Source organism: Hemiscyllium ocellatum, chromosome 2 (genome assembly GCF_020745735.1).
Source record: "Hemiscyllium ocellatum isolate sHemOce1 chromosome 2, sHemOce1.pat.X.cur, whole genome shotgun sequence".
Classification (NCBI taxonomy): domain Eukaryota; kingdom Metazoa; phylum Chordata; class Chondrichthyes; order Orectolobiformes; family Hemiscylliidae; genus Hemiscyllium; species Hemiscyllium ocellatum.
Window position 1 is genome coordinate 41,476,173 of NC_083402.1, and position 23,648 is coordinate 41,499,820.

A 23,648-nucleotide genomic window follows, 5' to 3' on the forward strand; every position below is an offset into this window, starting at 1 on the left:
CATTGGAGATGCTGTGTGGAGCAGGACAGAATATTAAGCCGTTAGTTCTGGACTCACATGTGAAGAATAAGTATTGGAAGAGGTATTTGCAGGCACTGATGAAACTGTGTGGCTGCATGTATCAAGGCCTTTAGAAAAGGAGATGAGAGAGAGAAAAAAAAAGAACTAACCATAAGCCTTTCACTTCTTCTTTGCGGTGGAGATTTCAAATCAATTTTTCAGAGTCAACAACTCTGGAAAATTACACAGTATCCATGCATTTGAAAGCACAACATGAGATCCATCAGGGGAATTCCTGCACTGAACTGGTTCCCCTTTTTATTTCTTGTTTCAGGGTGTAAAGGAGCATAAATGTGGAATCTGTGGACGTGAGTTTACGTTGCTGGCCAACATGAAGCGACATGTCCTTATTCACACCAACATCCGAGCCTACCAGTGCCATCTTTGCTTCAAGAGCTTTGTGCAGAAACAAACACTGAAGGCACACATGATTGTCCACTCTGACATCAAACCTTTCAAATGCAAGGTTTGTATTTATTTTAGAACGTTTGCAGGCTAACAGACTGTTGCTGCTGAATGATCCGCGTGTATTACTTTGAGAACAATAATCCAATGCTCAAATTTCAAATAACCTTCAAGTCATTAGATTTGATCGTCAGCATTAACGGTGTTAAATATTTTGAAGGAATTTCACTATGACTAAAATGTCATAAGTCAATCTTCATATACCTATCGTGCAATTAAAGGTCGCCCAAAATAATGGGAATGCCATTATCTCACATCACATGATATAACGTGATTTGTTACACTAATCAAGGCCATAAAATTAAAGAGTAACTATAAAGTATGCCATAATTAGTGCAAAATAGAAAAAGCATAATGAAATGACAAAGGGTGACCTCTCTTTTGGAGCATGGGGTGTTGTCGTGTAGTAATGTAATTGATAAAGGAACTTAGCGGTCCAGTTTTAAGATCCAGGTCATTGGTTCAACACCCACTGTGACATCTTGTGGAATTGAAATTCAGCCAATGAATCTGGAGAATAAAGTTAACTTTAGTAATGGGACCCACACAAATATCAATATAAAAACCCATCTTGTTCTAATATCCTTGAGGGAAGAATATCTGCCGTTTTTACCTGTCTGGCCTACATGTGACACCAGACCCATAGCAATGAGGTTAACCTTTAACTGAAGGGACCAGTAGACCATTCAGTTCAAGTGCAATTAGGGATGAAAAAGTTGGCCTTCCTGCCAACACCCACATCCGACAAAATATTCTTTTAAAGTTCTGGAAGTATCCAGAAGTGATGGTGTCCAGGATGGATTCCTCACACTGTTGAGTTTCTGATTTCAATCTCTAGTTTTAAGGAGGGTCAGATGGACAAAAGGAAGGTTATCAGAGGCATCTGCCAGAATTGAACTAGTGGGAACAACATTGAGGAATGCGTTTGCAAGCAGCCTACACAACGGTCCAAAAAATATGCTGTAGTGGTAATTGAAGACTTAAATTTTCCTCAAATCGACTGGGATAGTAACACTTTGAAAGAAAGAGAGGAGGAAGAATTTCTAAAGTGAATTTTTGTATCAGTATATTTTCAGTCCAAGAAAGGTAGCATGGTTGGATTTGTTTTTGGGCAATGAGACGAATTAAACAAATTAGATGTACATATGGTAATAATTTGGTACAATGTCCACAGCATCATAAGGCTCAGGTTAGCTTTGAAAATTGTCAAGGATCCATTAAAATAAAAATAATTAATTAAGGGAGAATCAACATCAATGGAGAGAGAATGGATTGGATCCTGGTAAAGTGGAATCATGGATTGGAAAACAAAACTATGGGCCACTTGTAGTGAGGAGTTAGTTCAGGAACAGACAAGAAACAATTCCATGAGAAATAAACCCAGAGCTGCATGGCTAATGAAAGAGATGAGATAGAAAAAAAATGCATATTACACATGTTGAATGGAAATAGAAATAGAAATAGGCTGAGTATGCAAAACGAAGGAAGAAAAAGAAGACAAACAAATAAGAGAAGTGAAAGGAGAAGATGAAAATAGATTGGCAGCTAACATTAAAAAATTCCAAAGTCTTCGATACATTTTTAAATAATAAAAGCATGGCATGAGAAGTGGAGCCAGTTATGGACTTAAATAGGGGGATTATACATGCATCTGTCTTTACTGATGAAGAAGCTCTGCTCAAGTCATAGTGAAAAAAGAGTAGTTGTGTCACTGGATGGACTAAAACTTGGTTCAAAGGAAGTATTAGAAAAACTGGATGTACTTAAAGGCTGACACCAGAACGAGATGACATGCATCCAAGATACCAAAGGAAATAGTGTTAGAAATTGTGGAGACCTTAGCAAATTCTTCAAATCCTCCCCTGGTTACAGAAATGGGGCAAGAGGATTAGTGAATTGCAAATCATATAGCCTTGTTGAAAAAGTGTGTTACAATAATGTCAGTAGCTACCAGCCAAATAGTTTAATCTTGGTAGTAGGCATGATTTTAGAAATTATAATCCAGTACAAATTTAACAATAAATGGAACAAATGTGGATCAGTTAAGAAAGCCAAAGATTGTGAGACTAGGCCTTCTAGTCCTAGACTCTGTCATGAGGGGAAACATCCTCTCAGCATTTAACCTGTCAAGCCATTTAAGAATCCTATATGTTTTACTAAGATCACCCCTCAGTCTTCTAAACTTCAGTGAGTGGAGCCTTTCTCATAAGATAATCCCTCCTTAGCAGGACCATTTGGGTGAACCTTCTTTGAACTGTCCACAATGAAATTATATCTTTCTTTATATAAGGGGACCAAACTCCAGTCCTACTTCAACGAAGACTTTGTATTTATTTCAGATCTTCAGCATTCACAACTCTTAAATTTTATTTCAGTTTTGTTCTTAGGTTGCCCCATCAATGTTTTTCACCTTGATCTTTGGTGGCATCTACAGTATTTGCTCAGTGTGTCATCATGGTAGCATAGTCTTTAATAGCTTCAGCCCTCCCTCTAGTCATGGCCTCAGCAATATTCATTCCAATAATGACTGCAGTGTCTCCTCATGTGGTTTCATGATATGCCAGCATGCCACTCTCTCTCAGGTCACTTCCAGCTGCCTCCAGTTTTGCAGTACCATGTCCTACAAGAGAGAGGGAATTTGTGACCATAACCTATTGAATTTAGTATTCAGTTTGAGATTGAACAACTGGGGTCAGAAACAACAATGCTTAACTTAAATAAAGATAACCATAAAGGAATGGTCTGGTGGAATGGTTTGAGAAACAGGTTGAATAAAAAAGATGGGTTGAGGAAGACATTTAAGAAAATAGTTCATGATTCACAACAAAGAAATATCCCAGAGAGGAAGAAGGATTCTAGGAAGGGGGTAAAGCAACTAAACTTAACCAAGGAAGTTAAGGATAGTATCAGATTGAAAGAAAAACACTACATTGTGGCGAAGATTAGTTGTAAGTCATAGGATTAGGAAGATTTTTAAAATGTCCAAAGAAAGAAATAAAGAGGGAAAAATTCATTTTGAAGGTAAACTAGTCAGCAATATTAAAACAAGTAAGAGCTTCTATGAATATTCAAAAAAAGAAGAGAAATGCCAGAGTGAGTACAGACAGCTTGGAGCATAAGGCTGATAAAATAATAATGGCAAACGAGAAAATCGCAGAGGAATTGAACAAATGCTTTGCAGAGTCTTCATAGTAGATGATACTTATATCATTGCAAAAATGCTAAATAATCAAAAGGGGAATGGAGAATAAACACAATAATTATCACAAAATGAAAATGTACAAGGCAAAGTAATGAAGCTAAAGGCCTGGACTTCATGGGTTACCAGCTAGGAGATTAAAGGAAGTAGCTACAGAGATAGTGTATGCACCAGTCATAATTTTCCAAGAGCTATCAGATCCTGGAAAAATCCCAGAGGATTGGAAAACTTCAAATGCAATATCCTTATCAAAAAGGGAGGGAGATACAAACAAGTAACTATAGACTGCTTAGATTAAAGTCTGTCATTGGAAAAATGTTTGTCCATTATAGTCTAGTTACTGGGTGGCTCAGTGGTTAGCACTGCTGCCTCACAGCACCAGGGTCCCAGGTTCAATTCCAGCCTTGGGCAACTGTCTGTGTGGAGTTTGCACTTTCTCCCTGTGCCTGCATGAGTTTCCTCCGAGTGCTCCGGTTTCTTCCCACAATCCAAAGATTGTGTAGGTCATGTGAATTGGCCATGCTAAATTGCCTGGAGTGTTAGGTGCATTAGTCAGAGGGAAAATGGATCTGGGCAGGTTAGTCTTTGGAGGGTCGGTATGGACTGGTTGGGCCAAAGGGCCCGTTTCAAAGCTAGGATTGTTCACTATGAGTCGTGACTGATAGAAATTGGCTGCATGTAAATGCCGAGGATCTGCTGAAATAAACAGTGACTGAGGCCAACATCGTTTAGCTTATAGGTATTCAGGTAGTTGAATGATACGGGCTGTAGGGAATCTAATAAAAATTATAAAGGATGTGATTGTAGGGCACTTCAAAACACATAACATAATCAAGAAGAGTCATGAAGGGGAAGTTATGCCTGACAAGTTTATAAGAGTTCTTTGAAGAGATATCAAGCTGGATAGATAGAGAGCCAATCAATGGAATATTTGGATTTCCAAAATGCATTTTAAAAAGTACTGAATGTAAGGCCACTTCGTGAATCAAGAATCCATGTTGTTGGGGTCATATATTAACATGGATAGAGGATTGATCAATGGTGGATGGAACTAAATCCTGTTAGTCATCCTTTGGAAGAGGGAACAAGACAAAGATTTACTCAATGAATGGCAAGACACTAGGAAGCTCAGAGGCATCTTGGGGTTCTTACCCTCAGATCTCTGAAAGTGATAGGATAGACTTATAGGATCAATAAGAAGGCATTTAGGAAGCTTGCCTTTATCAGTCATGACATAGATTATAAGAGCAGGGAGGGCAGTTTGGAGCTGTGCAAAGCTTTTGTTTGGCCATAACTGGAATATTTTTTGCGGTTCCAGTCACCACAGTACAGGAAAGATGTGATTACACTGGAGCAGATGCAAAGGAGATTCATCAGGATGTTGCCCAGGATGGAGTGTTTCAGCAATGAAGAGAGCTTGGATGGCTCAGGTTGTGTTCTTTGAAGCAGGCAAGGTTAAAAGGGGACCTGATGTACAGGATTAGGAAGGGCATGCACAGGGTGAATAGGAGATAACTGTTCTCTTTAATTGAAGGGTGAATAACAAGAGGGTATAATTTTAAATTGAAAGGCAGAAGGTTTAGGGAGGATTTCAGGTTTTCAACCAGAGGGTTTTGGGGTGTGGAATGCACTGTCTGGGAGGGTAGTTGAAGTAGGAAACCTCACAACCTTTAAAAAGTACTTGGATCAGCACTTGAAGTGTCATAATATTCAATTCCTGGACCTAATGGGAAAGTGGGACTAGTCTACATAGTAGTATATTTTTGGTGATGGGCCAAGGGCCCTTTTCTGTATTCTGTGTTTCTAAGGATGAAAAGTGACGGAAACATATGGATGTGGAAAAATTGTTTTAATTCACAGGCAAGTTTATAAACAGAGAACATAATCTCAGAATCAAGGGTTGCAGATTTAAGATACAGATGAGGATCAATTTCTCCTCTCAGTGGCTAGTGAATCTGTGGAATTCTTTCCCACAGAGGGCTGTTGAGGCTGGGTCATTAGGTATATTCAAGACTGAGACTGGTAGATTTTTAATCAATAAGGGAATCAAGGGTTTTGTTGGAAAATCAGGAAAATTGAGCATTATCAGACCAGGAGAAAGTGAGGACTGCACATTGAATGACAGAACAGATGGTTCAAATGGCTAACTTCGGCCCCTTCGTTTTATGGTCTTGAGGATCAATGTGTCCAATGGAATCTGCTGGGGTGATGTGGTTGTCATGGTTTGCTGTGGTTTGCAAGTTGTACACTGTGGTTGTGAGGCTTCCAACAGTGCTAAGTGAGAATGAGACAAGGCTAGGATTGTTCACTATGAGTCGTGACTGATAGAAATTGGCTGCAGGTAAATGCCGAGGATCTGCTGAAATAAACAGTGACTGAGGCCAACAACATTTAGCTTATGGGTATTCAGGCAGTTGAATGATACGAATAAACACCACCATATCATTCAGTAACTAAATATGTAACATACTCTAAAAACAGTTTCTAAAAGTAGATTTGTTTCTGTATGGGGGAGTTTTGCAAAGATTATCTGGTGACCGGGGCATGCTAATGACATGAAGCATTTAAAATCTAGATACAAATCAAAAGTTGAATAGACTTGATGCACATATTTGCCAAGCTTCTGAGGCCTCAAATCTCACTACATATTTAGAAGACTGTTACTTGCACAGATAATAATTTTCACATTTGCTCAAATTTTTTTACAGAACAGCTTTTTACGTAGTTTTTAAAAATCAGAGACAGCTTGGATTTATTTCTAAAGCTTTGCTTCTTGAATTCAAATAGATCACATGGTATATTAAACTCAAAAGTTGTTTTAGTACATGTAAACTTAAAATATTATCACTGTAATTTCACTTGAGAGGTTTTGTATTTGGGGCAACAACTTTTACATTGGAGGATTACAAACATGGTAACTACGCAAAATAACATTGGGGCTATGATACAAAAGGGAGAAAGTCTGAGACAAATCTCAAGGCAAGCATTATTAATCATTTAGTAAAAAGAGAACAGCCTGACAAATTAGGACATTATTAATAATCAGGTCAACAGTAAATACGTTTTGTAAGCAGGGAATGGATGGGCATCTTCTCCAGAAGTGAAATCACACTGTGAAATATTAGCATTTAAATTAATTTACCTATTCATAATATCATGACAAGGCTGTAGATCACAGAAAAGTTTTGTTCCAAACAGAGCTGACAAATGGCATTCTGGTCCTGCTAAACAAAGCAGTAGATTTAAGGAAGCACACAGGCAAGAGTTTAAGATTACCATCGCTGTTTCATGGAGAGTCACTTGGAGGCAGGATTGAAATACTCTGCCATCACCTTCCTCATTACTGTGGCAGAGTCTCATTCTCCTCATGCAAGTAACAATCTATTTTGGAAAGAAGTCTAGAAATAAGAGCAGCACATATCTGTGTGGCTTGTATCTGTGACATGCACAGAACAAAAAGGGAATGAAATATTTAGCTAATCTACATGGGGTGGAATTTTCCTGTTTGCAGTTAAAGCCTTTTGTCACGTGAGATTTATGACACTGGATCCATGATGGCTCAGAGTGACCTTTCTCCTGCAATCTTCCGCTGCTTCTCTTACAAATGATGGAAGTGGGCTCTTCTTATGGAATCTCACAGCCAAAGGGGTGGAAGTGCCCACCACTGCTCGGAATCCTTCTGTCATTCATGAACAATGTCAGATTTAAAGGCCAGCTGTATATCCACTTCAGACACTGCAAAGCAGGAACTGGCCCTCACACTCTGCTACTGGCTCGTTGTGGCACAGAAAGGAAAGGTCACATCCCATTTCCTTGAGAGGGGACTTGAGTTGCTGGTAAACTGAATGGTGGAGGGTAGGGCTGTCCACTTTCCAGCTGACCATCACAGCAAGTTACTCCAGCAGACACAGCCAGCAGTCCAGATTGGAGCTGTGTCCCGGCTGAAGCAGGATTCCCAGCTGTGCAGGAAAAAGGCCAAGGATCTTCTGCAAGAGTAAGTAGCGTCCTCTGCTACCTCACACTTACAGGGCCACCATTCAGATGGACTCAGCTACTGCACCTATATCTCACCAAGGACCTTGGACTACAACTTTCACTAATAAATGTATCATAAACCATTAAACAGATCTCATCTAACACCGTCTCCCAAACTACCAAGCTGCGCTACCTGCTCACTCACCAGGGTCACCTCTCCAGCTCATGCATTATCACTAAGTTCACTTTCATCAGACTTAATCTGCCCTTCATTCCAGAAAGAATTGACCCATGTGCGAGGATCAAGAGTGGTGGGCAGTAGGGAATTGTAGTGCAGGACTGTGATGAACATCAGGCACTTCATCCCCTATGAGGAGAAAATTCAAGAATTAACCAGAAGGGAAGACACTGATGTGGGGTTGGGGAGAACTTAATAGACAATCAACCCAGTAAGCTTCATTATGCTGAGTAGCTCTCCTGGTGCTAACTGCACACACTTTTGACCCTGTCACACAACTAGTTCTCCATGTTCTGTTATGCAGGGAACAGCAGCACCCAATGAGCTAGCACAGATCTTCTCAGCTCCACCTCCACCTCCACCTCCCCTCTGCTCCGAACTCTCCAAGGAAGCACCCTGCACCCAGCCAGGCACTTTCCCCTCAGTGGGTACTCTATTGAAGTCAGGCTGGTGAGCGCATCACTGCAATATCTCTACAGCTGGTTGAGGAAGAAGTGTCCCAGCTCTCTGACACTCAGAGAACTGACAAATACCAGGCATCTGCTCAACCTTAGGTAGGGGACAATCCCATTATCTCAACCATTAAAGACTTTGTCAAACTGCATGGACACAGAATCAGAGAGCAGGTTTGACAGAGGCAGTCGATAAGTCGGATCAAAAGGTGGAGAAGTCCACCAATGTTATCAAAACAGCATGTACTCCAGTATCTATGCTTCTGGCTGTCTCCAGGCTGGGAACTGTCACAGAGATCCATGTCCAACATACTCTTGTCTGCCAGATATGCACAGAGATCTGCATTGCATTTCTCTAGCCATTAAGTGCTCAACATCATTGTCAAGGAGAGAGGGCACCTTACATTATATGTCCTTTCTTCTGAGATAGACAGAGTGCTGGCCCACCGTGGCATCTTTCAGGACTGCCCCCTCCATCTTACTCAATCTGTGAACACAGGGGCTCCAGATCTCCAAGCTGGGGTGTGTGAGTCTGCTTTCAGAAGGCCTGGGCACAGAAAGTACACAGGGAGCCCCATCCAAGACTTCAAGGCCAACAGCGTGAACCATACAGTTGGCTCTGTCCAGCCCAGCTACGGAAGCCTTAAATGTTGTACTACGCTGAGGAAAAGAAAATCTTAATGATGGTACAAAGGTGATATGGGTGAGACATCTTTATGGATAACCTACTGGTTTTGTGTTAAAATATGTGCTTTCGTATAATTTTCACTTTTGGACCAGGTTAAGTCACAGCAATGTAAGCGATGAGTAGCCTGTTCAGAAATCCTGTGAAAGACATTGCAATCATCAGGGATCACTTATCTCAAGTTACAGACTCCCTTGACTGTAGAGATCAGCAAGTCAGTGACCAATGCATCATGCGAATCAGGATTCCAGCCGCAATGATATACATGTGATAGATAATCTGTGAGAATGTTAGGCAATTATCACAAGTTTACTTAAGGAATTCCTCAGTCCTCACATCCATCACAATGAAGCCTCATAATAAGCCGTCACACATAGCGGCACAGAGTGTTTCCAAGGAGTCATTGTTATATGTATATAAGGAACTCTGAAGTATATTATATTATCCATTTATGCTTTGCACAACCAAAGTTTTCAAGTTACATTGGGATTAGAATTCTGCCAGTAAAGCACAATAAACCCCCAGCAACTAAAATGCTCCCTTCCACATCCTAGCCATGTCCTTTCACACTGACATTTCAGTGTGAGAACTCTGCCAACCATGAAGTATTATTATCCAGTGCTTGCTTTGAACTGTGTTTGGGAAATGGGAATTTCAGGTTCTGCTTTGAAGTGCCTTTGGTTGATTACAGTTGTATCTCTGAAATGGCAAGGAGGTGATTAGTACACAGAATGTGATACTCACAATATGTGAGGCTAAGATTTAGAATGTGTACATTCTTGGACAATGAAGGCCTTGCTGATGAAGTGAAAACTGAAGCCATTTGAATGGCAATACTGAATCAGTGGAGGCAGAATTATTAACAGTATTCCAACTCCAAACATTTAACTTTGTTCCAAACAACAAAATAGTGACTTACTCCACCCACTTTGTAACCAGTGTTAGCTATTTGTTCAGTAATTGCTTAGTTGGTTCTTGTGACAAAGTTCCAGCTTCATGTTGTTGTGAATGAGTTGCATGCTCCACCTGGGACGCAGAATATTCTCCCATCCTTCAAGCTCCCTTTCATGTATCCCTATTGCCCTCATAATCTTTCAGTCTCCCTGTTTCTGTTGAAACCCTTCAAATTCCATTTAATGTGCCCAATTTGATCCCATGACTTTGGAAAGTCCCACATCCTTGATGGCCCTATAACCTGATGCAGATTCCAGAGTGGCCATGAACTGCAAAGGGTTCCCCTCTTCCTGAGCTACCAACCCCATCCTATTGTCTATGAGGTCCTATCCCTCCATCTAGAATAGCTTGTTTTGACAATCACAATTCACTTCGTGACTCAATGCAATTAATTCCCATTTCCAGATTCGACTTTCCGATGTTCCCCAAGACTTTCCCCATGGATTACCTCCAATGGTTATTGAGCAAAGCCCCAGGATTGGCCATGGCCCACTTCCTGGACTGACTTGGCAGGACAGCCCTGACTGAGTACAGCCTAGACCCAGAATGATATCTCCACAGCATCCCGACTGACCTACCTGTAATGTTCCTATAGGCTGTATCTGACTTGCAGGACAGACCATGACCCAACCCCTGGATGTATCCCCACTCTCTGGTAGATCCAAAAACTTGATCACCATGGCAAACCCTAGGCTTGAAGCAGATGATCCTTTTGATTGACTGTGGTAGCATTCCCTAACTCATCTTACTATCCCTTCAGTCCACAAAGGGGTGCCCCCCTTTGATTTTCACACAAATGGCTATTTGTTCGAAGCACAGGTACTGTATTTGCTGGGTAGGTGACTGGCACATGCTGCAGGAGTGACACTGACGTAACCTATTGCCAGACAACATCATAATCACCCCCTAGACAGTACAGTTCTCCCCACTGTGACAGGCTACCTAGCCTCTTCTTCCATGCTAAAAGATAATGCAAGCTGCAGAGGCAGTCTTCCCACTGATAGACAGTTAGGTAGTGCTGAAGTCAGTGAGGGTGTGCTAAGAAAGCAATGTGATGAGTAGAATGCCTCCATGAGGGGGCACATGAAGTCAGTGAGGACTAAGAAAGTAAGATATGAGCCATGCGATGCATTCTGTATGCCCCCAAGTACAAAATGCCCTGGCAGAGGAATGCAAGTTGTAGGTGACCCTGAGATCCAAAGTGTTGCAGGGTTGGAGTGATGTCTGAATTGGTCAGAAGGTAGGCATGGTGCTGTGATGTGACTGCTGACCTGAATGAGGGATCGAGGGAGATTGCATCCACAAAGTGTGCAGGAATATTGCCGTAAAGAAACAGTAGATGATGGTCAGGATGAGCATTTGACGAGCTGCAGTTGCCAGGTACCTGCACTGACTTACATGTCAGGAAATCATACCATTTAGTTTCTTGGGGAAGTAGATGGAGAACTGAAAGCATCAAATAAATAAGGTGATTTGGGGCTTTAATGGGAGGCAAATGCATGAAAATATGTTTGTCAATGCTCATTAATGAGATTGTGAAGTTGCCATTTAAGGGTTTAGAGGAAAATTTGACATTGCGATTCTGATTTTTTTAATCTTCTCTGTACTCTCCCAACTACTTTTACTGTTGTTCACATCATACCAAGGAAATAGAAAATGAGTAGAAACTAAAAAGGCCAAATAAAATATACTTTTAAGTCATTACATCAACAGCAAGTTGAGATGCTACTCACAAGCTTATCTCACAGTATTACAGTAAATAATAGGAGACAGTGAGGTCTGCAGATGCTGCAGATCAGAGTTGAGAGCGTGTTGCTGGAAAAGCACAACTGGTCAGGCAGCATCCGAGGAGCAGGAGAATCAACATTTCGGGCCAGAGCCCTTCATCAGGAATGAGCAGCCCGACCTGCTGTGCTTTTCCAGCAACAGATTCGCAACTTACAGTAAATAATACTTTATTCAATCTGTATTACTGCAATAATTATTCAGCATTAGAATATCTGTGCAAAATTAATGGCAATTGCAACACCAGGCAATGCATTTTATGAGTTGGGAAAGATGAAGTGTAAACAACATTCTTAAATGTACTTCTGTTTATAAGTTTGACAACTAACATTATTTTAGGATTGCAGCAAGAACATTATCAGCTGATTAAATAGCTAATGAAGAGAGGCGAAGGCCTCCATCTGACCCTGGCTGGTATGGGTTAAAACAGTGACCAGATAGATGCCTTTTGGCATGAAGCTCCTCTTCAGCAGAAGGAAGGATATTGCTGCACTGACTGCCTGCTTAACAATAGTTTCATGTCCCTAGGGAACTTTCTGCAAATAGATTTCATCTCGCTTTCTCTTGTACTCCTTAAAACTTCCTGTTTTCTCACGGTCCTTTTGGACAGTACACAGACTTGCTCCCTCTCTCTTTGAGAACACAGAAACCTCTCCAAAAGAATTCATAATGAAGAAAGCAGCATTGTTTTGTAATCTTCTATTCCCGGAGATTTTAATCCTTGAGATTTGCAACTATATTTAGAATTTTGATGGTCCCTTCTTGCCATGAATTGTAAGATTATACAAACTTAAACTAGTTAAATTACAGATGGTTGACATTGTATTTTAACTATTGATAATTTGATTTATTAAGGTAAATGTGCAAATTTCAGTGCAAATTTTCAAAGCAAGGTTAAAGGGTTCAGTCTTGTCTGAAATTGATCTTCCTCAAGCCTGATATCCTCAGGTGTAGTTCTTCAGTAATTTATCAATATTAATAAAATAACAGTTCCTCAGTAACATCTTAGTATTAGTAATATAGCAGTAACAATGTTGCCTCAGTGTCATATCAGTACTTTCTCCCTTTGTTCAAGTTTTCTGTCTCTCATAAAACAACATTTTCTAGACAGCTCTTAAAGATGGTATTCCATAAGTAACCAGTAGGAGGTGGTCAAACATACATTTGTTGACTCATCTATGATGCTTCCTGAATTGTGGAAAGGTTCCTGATGTGTTATCAGTGTCTCTTCTGAGACCTGATGTTTGGGAACTTGACATGGATTTCAGTCATTTTTACGTCAATCATTAAATACAATGTATCAGTTGGTGATATTTCAACTTGTTTGTATTTCAAGCAACTAGAACTAAAACTACATAAAAATAAAGTGCTGGAGAAACTCAGCAGATCTGCCAGCATCTGTGGAAAGAGAAAGAGAGTTAACTTTTGAGTATAGTATGACTCTTCTTCAATTCCTACTGTATTCCTCAGAAACTTTCAGTTTTTATTTCAGATCGCCAACATCCTCAGTACTTTGCTTTTATTTAGAGACTAACATTGTTTGGTTTTATTCTGATTATAAATTAACTAGGAGATTGAAACTACTAGGAAAGTGCCACCTCCATCTCATTTTAGGCCCTTAACTGGTTTGCTCAGGTCTCTCGATCTATAACACTCAAGCTCAATGTGAACTGAGCCTTCCTTCAGGGCTGTTGAGTGTAGGGTGATTTCTGTCTCTGGCTCAACTTGCTATTGTTCATTTTCCTGGGTGACAACCCATGAGAATTACCTGACCTCTGGCAATACCTCAGATTACAACAGGATCTGGACTAGATGGGCCAATGGGCTGAGAAGTGGCAGATGGAGTTTAATTTAGATAAATGGGAGGTGCTGCATTTTGGGAAAGCAAATCTTAGCAGGACCTATACACTTAATGGTAAGGTCCTAGGGAATGTTGCTGAACAAAGTGACCGTGGAGTGCAGGTTCATAGCTCCTTGAAAGTGGAGTCGCAGGTAGATAGGATAGTGAAGAAGGCGTTTGGTATGCTTTCCTTTATTGGTCAGAGTATTGAGTACAGGAGTTGGGAGGTCATTTTGTGGCTCTACAGGACATTGGTTAGGCCACTGTTGGAATATTGTGTGCAATTCTGGTCTCCTTCCTATCGGAAAGATGTTGTGAAACTTAAAAGGGTTCAGAAAATATTTACAAGGATGTTGCCAGGGTTGGAGGATTTGAGTTGTAGGGAGAGGCTGAACAGACTGGGGCTATTTTCCCTGGAGCATCGGAGGCTGAGGGGTGACCTTATAGAAGTTTACAAAATTATGAGCAGCATGGATAGAATAAATAAGCAAAGTCTTTTCCCTGGGGTCGGGGAGTCCAGATCTAGAGGGCATAGCTTTAGGGTGAGAGGGGAAAGAGAGACCTAATGGGTAACTTTTTCACGCAGAGGGTGGTACGTATATGGAATGAGCTGCCAGAGGAAGTGGTGGAGGCTGGTACAATTGCAATATTTAAGAGGCATTTGGATGGGTATATGAATAGGAAGGGTTTGGAGAGATATGGGCTGGGTGCTGGCAGGTGGGATTTGATTGGGTTGGGATATCTGGTTGGCATGGACGGGTTGGACCGAAGGGTCTGTTTCTGTGCTGTATATCTCTATGACTCTATGACTCTATAAGACCTTTGGAGTTGAAAAAGCAATAAAGAGAAATCACACCTCCTGGGGCACCAATGAAAAGGGAAGAAAAACACCTTGAAGAGGCAACTAAAGTGGGGGAGTGGGAAGAAAACCCTGAAGGCAAACTTATGGTCTATGGGAAAAAGATAAAGTAGGGCAGAAGATAAGTTGAATTGTTCACATTCCCTACAGGGGTGTATTTTGCTGCCATCTCAGCATGTGAAAAGACCCCTCTCCTCGATCTGCTGATACCTAAGACAGGAGTGTCGTCACTTTTTCAGAGAGATCCACTTCATCAAGTGTCATGCCAGGCAGTTGACTGGAAAGCAGTGGACCCCCATTTGTGGAGTCAAGTTCCCTGGAGGTGGAAATACCACCCACTGAGAGATACCAGTTAATTGAAGACCAGCATCTCCACTGAGTGCAAGGAAAAACCAGTAAAACGCACAAATGGCATGCACACTGGTCCAACTTATCTTGTATCTCCAAACACAGCTCCAGTATGACTAGTACATTCATTTCCAATTATTACTGGTTTTTCACACAAGGTGGCAACACCATCAGAAAGGCAGTGGCTGCTGCCAGTATGACACTGACCCAAGGACCAAGATTATCATAAACCCAGTCCACAGGTGAATGATGGCAGGATGGGGAAGGCAAGGATATGGATCGATGGGCTGGGTGGTTGTGAGTAACGGTAAATGGACTGGCTGTCCTGGGCACCACACCCACTCCTTATTTCCAGAATGAAGGACCCTGCAAGACGTCCATAAGCGACTGCTCATGGGTTTTTGGGCTCCCTGCATGGTAACTCCAGCATTGGCAGGATGAGCCACTTAGATGGCATGCATTGCCATTGACTGCCTCCATTGACAGTGGGCAGGGAGAATGTCTCTGAACCTTCCCACTGTGGGAAGGTGGCAGGCTCCTCACCTACCACTCTGCTGCCTCATTAAATACCCCTAGCCATCAAACCTGCCACAGAGAAAGGCAATACAATTTTCAAATTGTGCAGATTCTCATGCAAATTTTAACATAGCTTTCTCCTATGAAAGGCATGTGGAATTTCACACTCGATTTTCCAACATGCAGTTCAGTGATTCTCTTTACTCTTCATGTTTCTTGGGGATATGGAAGCAGTCCTGGTGCAATAAAAAGTATTGAATTCTTTGTGTATTCAGGTTAGAATAAAAGGCAGCTAATCTAACAGCAAGCGAGTCCACAGCTCTAGTGCAAAGATTTACTGCTAATATTTTACAATATCAATACTGACAGAAATCTTGGAGGTGGAAATAAGGCAAGAGCTACATTTTTTCTAGCATACCACTGTGCTAAAAAAATTCTGTCTTGTTTATCATCACAACAAATTAGTACTTTCTTCAGTATTAATAATGAAATCTAATTAAAATTGTTTGTTCATTTCTGTTGACAGTTGTGTGGGAAGGAGTTTAACCGGATGCACAATTTGATGGGACATATGCATCTCCATTCTGACAGCAAGCCATTCAAATGTTTGTACTGTCCCAGCAAATTTACCCTGAAGGGCAATCTTACTCGTCATATGAAGGTCAAACATGGAGTCATGGATGGAGGGTCTGATTCACAAAGTAAGAATGTAGATTTTAATGAAGTACTATTATTGTTTCAAAATTATGGTAAATGCATGTAGGAGATCAATGGTTGAACCTGAATGAACGCAGTGAATATTTTGAAGGCTTTCTCTGCCTGTTCTCTATTTCTTTTTATTGTCTCTTTCTCCTGCCCTTTCTTAGTTTCCATTTCTTTTCTCCTCTTGCTTCCCCATCTTTTCTCTTTGTCTTCCTATATTTCTATTCCCGTTCTTTCTCCCTCTTGCCCCTTGCAGTTTCTCTATTTCCTTCATCTTTTCCTTCCTTCAGGCTTCCCTTCTTCTCTCTTAACTGTACCCTGAGGATTTGTCAAGGAGCAGAAGAGTTGCGTCCTACTTACTACGTCTCTCACTGCAGAGACAGCTGAAAAGGTTGTTTTCAAACGTTATTTTGCCAAGAGGGTTAGAGGAACAAAACCCTGCAAGATAAGCATATCGCTGAAGTAAAGCCTTACTGTAAATGTGTATTGATGAGTGAAAATATAATTCCTGGATTATGCTGTAAACAGCCACTAAAAACAAAAAGGTCAAGTTCTGCTACAAAAGTACAAGAAAGATGTGAACAAATTACATTCATATTTTATTTAACTTACTATAACTGGTGCTGCCTAGGAAATACAGAATATGAATGGACTGTAGGTCTTCAAAACCTGGTGACCTGCTGCAGCCTCAGGGAAGATCTGTCACTCTCCAGACCCAAGTTTAGCCACAGGAAACACTTCCTGAGAGTGGAGTCCAAACCTAGAGGGCATAGGTTTAAGGTGAGAGGAGAAACATTTAAAAAGGACTTGAGCGGCAATGTTGTCACACAGAGGGTGCTGTACTGCCAGGGGAAGTGGTAGAAGTGGTAGAAGTGGGTACAGCATTTCAAAGGCATTTGGACAGGTACATGAATTGGAAAGGTTTAGGGTGAAACACAAGCAAATGGGACTAGTTCAGTTTAGGAAACCTGGTTAGTCTGGATGAGTTGGGCTGAAGCACCTGGTTCCATGCTGTATACCTCTCTGACTCCATTTATTATCAGTAAATGACACAAAAGGCAAGCCCTAAAAGTTTGTATTTCTATTAATTACATCCACGAAATAGAGGTGTTAGTTGGATTTGTTTTGTCAATCTGTATTTGTTGTTGAAGCTTTTACTTGGAGTGAAGTGAGGTTGAGCTAAAGGCAGCCCATTGGTTAATGGTGAAAAGGACAGTACGATTAACAAGGATTGGTGTACTGGGGGTGAGTCTCTGGAAGAAATGAATTCAAGTTGAATGTTCCTGGATATGTTTTTCTCTGAGACCTGGGAACTATTGAGACACTGTTGACCAATGTCGCTCCTGCTCTTCCCCCACTTCAAGCTGCTGCTGTTCTTCCGCTCCTTCCTCGTCCAGTTCATACTTTCCATACTGCCATAGGACCTTCTGCCTAGATCCTGTCCCCTCACTGCAATGAAGTTACACAGCATGCAAGAGACAATTACAAATCTGGATTGGGGCCGTACTGGTTGGTTCAGGCAACAGAAGCATGGTGTATTGATGACTGTCTGCTCTACAATGTCTCTACCTGACAATCGACACTGGATTCATGGTGATCATTAGACCTTCATTCCAGACTTTTGTTATTGAATTCAAATTCTGCCATCTGCTGTGGTAGGATTTGAACCCAAGTTCCTAGAATATCACCTGGGTTTCTGGATTAACAGTCCACTAGGCCATTGCCTCTCCTAACAGAAAGATTAGAATCCTTTTCCATTCAGAAAGATGCCATGATGATAATTTGGATAAAAAACTGCAGATGCTGAAATCCAAAGTAAACAGGCAGGAGGCTGGAAGAACACAGCAAGTCAGGCAGCATCAGGAGGTGGTGAAGTCAATGTTTTGGGTGTAACTCACCCCCAGTTCTGAAGAAAGGTTACACCCAAAACGTCAACCTCTACACCTCCTGATGCTGCCTGGCTTGCTGTGCTCTTCCAGCCTCCTGCCTGTCTACATGATGATAACTTGGTGCAGTTATTGGCACTTGTATAACAGGGAAGTCTGCAATGTAAATAAGGCTGGTACTCTCTAACCTTACTTCATCTGCCCATGAGGAAAGTGATGAAGATGCTTCTCCTGGGAAGCCTGGTGACCGATGTGAAGCTACCATGGAATGCAGATTAAGAGGTACCACTCAGGCTACTTGCTGTAGCCTGGAAATTACCCGATGGATGAATGTAAAAGGCCACTATACCCTTTTCAGCCACAGGCTCAAGTCTTCTATAAATGATATAACTTGGGAATAAGAAAGTGGAGGTACCTGAGATATTGATCTTCAGTGAATCGCAGCTTCTTCCACGGCTCGTCAGATCCAGGCCCTCAATGCATAGGTGCAGCGTCGTCCTTATCCCTCTTGTCCCAGTTGCTCCAACTCTCTTCGTTCTCTCCTTTGTCCAATGGCTCCAAAACCAAACTAACCATTAATGCAGTTGAGATGGAAACAGAAATCAGTTCTGGAAATGAGAAAGCTGGTCAAAACCAGGAGCCAAAGAGGACAATCCTTCCTGACATAAGGAGAAACAGTTGATATTTGGGTGACAACAAATTGGAGACTGAAAAAGCAAAGGCAAAACCCTGAATGGGAAAAGGCATCAGTGAAATCTAGATAATACATGAAAAAAATGGAACACTAAGAAAATCATGGAGTGAGAAAATTCTACTCCAATACTTTTTTCATAATGTGCAAGCATTCCCTATGATGTACTCTGAAGCATTTATCTTCTGAAAAAGATTTTATTGTACATATTTTCAAATATTTCGAGATTGCGCATCCTCACATCTCTGCTATTTAATCTTGACCAGTCTCTTTCATGGATTGCATTTTCTTGTTGTCCCTGGTACAGAAGACCATTACGAATTATGTTAAACACTTGATCCTTTTGGTATATAACCTCGCTCCAAATATTATACCAGTAAGATTTTAATAAAAAGAAGGAAATGGGACAAAAAACTGACAAGTCAGAAACAGGAAAGCAGCCAGGTATTAGAGATATTGAATAATGGCTCCTGTTTATTTTAGTTATTTATTTATCAGCATAAATGTATATAAGTAATTTAATAAGATTTGTTGCTGGCAATTGAGTTATGAATGCTTAAAATTAATTAATGATTGGTTTATGCTTACATATAAAAGATTGCCACATCATTGCTTAAACCTTCCACCTATTGAAAGTGTCAGTGCCATGAATTGGGAAGTTATGGTAACTGTTATTGACACAAGTGCTACACACCATGTACTGACTGTATTCAGAATTTGTTCGCATCTTTGTAATAAAACATCAAAAATACAATTACCATGTCCAACGAAATAAATCAAAGCAATAAGTAAATCAAAATTGTACTCTTAATCGAATATAGACCAGCGAGATGAAATAATTTGTCAGATTTAACTATTTCCAGTAGGTTTGTAGTGTCATAACAGATATAGATTAATATCAAACGTTCAAACTTGTGCTCTATTATTTATAGCCCTTAATTCCCTTTTGTTCTAATTGTGAATGAGAACACTTGTAATTACTATGACCCCGAGATTGGTAAATAAAACAATCAAATCCTGTACTCAAAGAATAGGTCACAAGGACAAAAGCATTTTGAAACAACGGACATAAATTTAAAAATGTTTAACTTCCAATCAGAAGCTGATAACTGCACTACCATTTGCCTTTGATATACTTCTCTATTTTGCTTCCCCACTTAGTAAATGGCGAGCACTGAACTGAAATTTAATCTAAGTTACGTGTTCTCCATTAATTTCTCAGGTGGTGAAGGGACTGCATTTGAAACATTAACCTAACCTCTTCCTGTTAGATGTTGACTCGCATACCTATCTAGATTCCGATTTCCAGTTTATAAATCTCAGGAGGACCAATTCCACCACAGAACATACCAGATGGCCTCCTTCCTTACAGATGGCAATTTCTCCTCACACGTGGTTGATGATGCCCTCCAATGCATCTCATCCACTTTCCGCACATCCACCTTTGAACCCTACTCCTCCAAGCACAACCCGGCTGTCCTCACTTTCCACCCCACCAACCTCCATATACATTGCATCATTCTCCGCCATTTCCATCACCTACAAATGGATCCCATCACCAGAGATATTTTTCCCTCCTCACCCTGATCTGCTTTCCGTAAAGACCTCCACGGCTCATCAGATCCACGAACCCCCCCCCCACCCCAGACCAACCCAGCCTCCTGTCCTGACAGCTTCCCCTGTCACTGCAGGAATTGCAAAACTTGCGGCCACACCTCCCCCCTTATCTCCGCCCAAGGCCCCAAAGGAACCTTCCACATCCATCAAAGTTTCACCTGCCCTTCCACACATGTCATCTACTGTATCTGCTGCTCCCAATGCGGTCTCCTCTACACTGGGGAAACAGGATGCCTCCTCACAAAGTGCTTCAGAGAACATCCCCAGGACACCTGCACCAACCAACCCCATCACCCCGTGGCCAAACATTTCAACTCCCCCTCCCACTCTGCTGAGGACATGCAGGTCCCGGGCCTCCTCCACCACCACTCCCTTACCACCTGATGCCTGGAGGAAGAACGCCTCATCTTTCATCTTGGTACACTTCAACCACATGGCTTTAATGTGGATTTCATCAGCTTCCTCATTTCCCCTTTCCCCACCTTATCCCAGTTCCAACCTTCCAGCTCAACACCACCCTCATGATATGCCCCATCTGTTCCTCTTCTTTCCCACCTATCCACTCTACCCTTCTCTCCAACCTATCACCTTTACCCCCACCTCCATCCACCTATTGCACTCTCAGCTACCTTTGCTCCCAGCCCCATTAACCTCCCCCTCCCTCCATTTATCTGTTCCACCCCCGAGGCTCCCAGCCTCATTCCTGATGAAGGGCTTTTGTCTGAAACATCGATTCACCTGCTCCTTGGATACTGCCTGACTGGCTGTGCTTTTCCAGCACCATACTCTCGAGCCTTGAGTCTCCCCTAGGCTTCCTCCTGATATCTCTCCAGACCCCTTCACCCTGCCCCATCAGCAAGAATCTAAGGGCCTCAGAGATTTAGGGAAATGAATAAAAATAGGTGTGGAAAATAAAATAAGTGAAGGCCAGCCCAATAATATACTTGCTCAAATTATTTTATGCTTCAGTACATTAACAAATGTCAATTGGAAAAACTCATTTTCAATCCTTTGGAGACACAAATTGTGAATCTGATATCATATTTATTATCTACTGTGTTTTGTTGAATCATGTAACTCAGTTTGTATGATAGCTTGATGATGCTCACGTTGCTATCTCTCAATCTTAGGCTTCAGGAGGAGAGGGCGAATTGGAATTGTACAGAACAATCTCATGAGCAACTTTGTGCAGGAAGAGCCCTTTGACCTTTCTCAAAAGAGCAGAATAAAAATAACATCCCAGTCCGATGGGGAGAGTGCCAAAGGCAGCTCTTGTCAAGAAGAAGAAGAAGACAACTACTATACAATAGACCAATACAGCCCTGGTATGTATTGCAGAGCAGACAAACTTTATTTGCCAGAAGATTTATCCCAGAAACCAGGACGACTCATTCAAGACTTCAGAGATTCAGATAACGAAGAACAGGACAAAGTGGGTGTGATAAATGAGGAAGATGAAGACTTGATGACCCATGGAAAATGTCTGCAGAATGGAACTGTAACTGACAAACATAGCACTGCAGCTATGCACTATCTATTTGATATCAATGAAAGCTATAAGGAATTTTGTCTTGACAGAAGATATAGCCCAGTGTGAGAAGCACAAGGGTAATAAAATAAAACTACTATTTTGATTAATAAATTTGCAAAAAAAGGACTATGTAAACATAAATGAATTGCTGATTAGATATCAGAAATATGAGCTGCACAGTAGCTTTAGCTTATGATATTTATATTTATTTGGAACATACAGTTCATCGGTGTGGACCCCATCTAATCATAGAGCCCCAATCTTCACAACTTCCTCTTTCTGCAAAATTGCAACCAGTTGCACTAACACTTTATGCAAAGCTCTCATAACTACCCAAAGCTGCAAATTTTAGCGTATCATCAATAGTCAAAATATCCATTTGATAAACATAAGGAAGACATACTCTTATCTGTTTAACAATGGGCTGGGATAAACCAACTGACTTTATTCACTGCACATTTATGAACAGATTTTATCTAGCCCGTGTCACTACAGGGGTATGAAGAGAGCGCTTTGCTTGCCATCTTCATAAGGATAGGGAATGTGCAGGGACACTGCAAGTCTGTTCGATATGCAAATTATTACTGATATTTCTCCTGATATAATTTTGAGTATTTGTTTTAAATATACGTATCATTGTAATTACTTACCAGATATTAGTCAGTTACATTTTTGTGTATTTTTCTGGTATATTTTCTAGCTTTGAAGTATATCTGTAAATTATGTCTTCCAGTGAAAATCTCCCAATTATTACAATGCATGCAAAGTCATTTAAGTAATTAAATACACTCGCTGAAGTATGAGGCAATGCCGGAACTATTACAAACCAAATACAAATGGAGAAAATATGTAACCGTAAAATAATCATGAGTTTCTAGTGAAATGGAAAATCTCTTATGCTTGTCATCTGTATCTGATCTGAAATAAGATAAAGAAAGAAAAGAATGCTTTTTTGTGAGATACATGAATGCCTTGTGGTTTGTCTTTTTATTTTATTCTTGTGAAGACTTGAGGAACATTTATTTAAATTCCTGCATAATTCAAGTCATCCTGAAATAAACATTGACTTTGTTGCTCAGCAATGGTAGCCTCACTTTACAGCTGAAATACTTGAGTTCCGGTGCTGGCTCATGCTTGAAAGCTGCCATTTCAACATGAAATAAAATTAGTTGTTTTGTAGCCAGGCCTCACAATGCAGGAGATATCCATATTTTGGGAGAGATGGTGGGGAATGTGTTTACTTCTCCGCCAAATGCATATCCATTGGTTGTGCCATTGCTGTGAGAGATCATGCTCAGATTTGTTAATATAGATTTAGAGCTGAAAGAAGACTGATTGAAAGCAAACAATCATGATTAAAATGGTAGACAAGGGGGAGGAGAATTAGGTATAAATGTAAATATTAAGTATTTGCTCAGAGAATACTGCAATAATATGCTGTCATTTAATCATGCACGCATTTATAAAATTCTTTTGAACAAAATACTGGTTATATGCATTAGAAATCATTGTTATCTCGTGTTATTCTAAACTTTAAAGCACATATGGTAAGGGACCAATATGGAATATATGTCATGTTGACCAAGTGCTTGATGCTCTTCATCAACAATTGATGTGGATATCAATGCCACAACATTGTACTCTTCCGAGATACCGCACTCATTTTTTTCTCAATATTGACAAGACTAACATTTCCAGCACTTTTTCAAAGTAATTAATAAAACAATTATGATCTGCATTCCCAACTTTCATATGTATTTTGTTACATAATGTTTATAATAGTTTATCCAATTAAAAATATGCAAGATGCATCAAGCGATCCTGAATATCTTGCTCAGCAGGAAG

General features: G+C 40.7%; 1 protein-coding gene across 1 annotated transcript in view; it reads left to right on the top strand.

The window, feature by feature from the left end:
* znf366 (zinc finger protein 366) overlaps nt 1-22,770 on the top strand; it is a 60,020-nt gene extending 37,250 nt beyond the window's left edge. Inside the window, exons 3-5 of the mRNA XM_060843822.1 lie at nt 335-526; nt 15,903-16,077; nt 21,403-22,770. Of these exons, the coding sequence (XP_060699805.1) occupies nt 335-526; nt 15,903-16,077; nt 21,403-21,869 (834 nt within the window). The 3' untranslated portion in view covers nt 21,870-22,770. The remainder of the gene's footprint in view (nt 1-334; nt 527-15,902; nt 16,078-21,402) is intronic.
* The last annotated feature ends 878 nt before the right edge of the window (nt 22,771-23,648 follow it).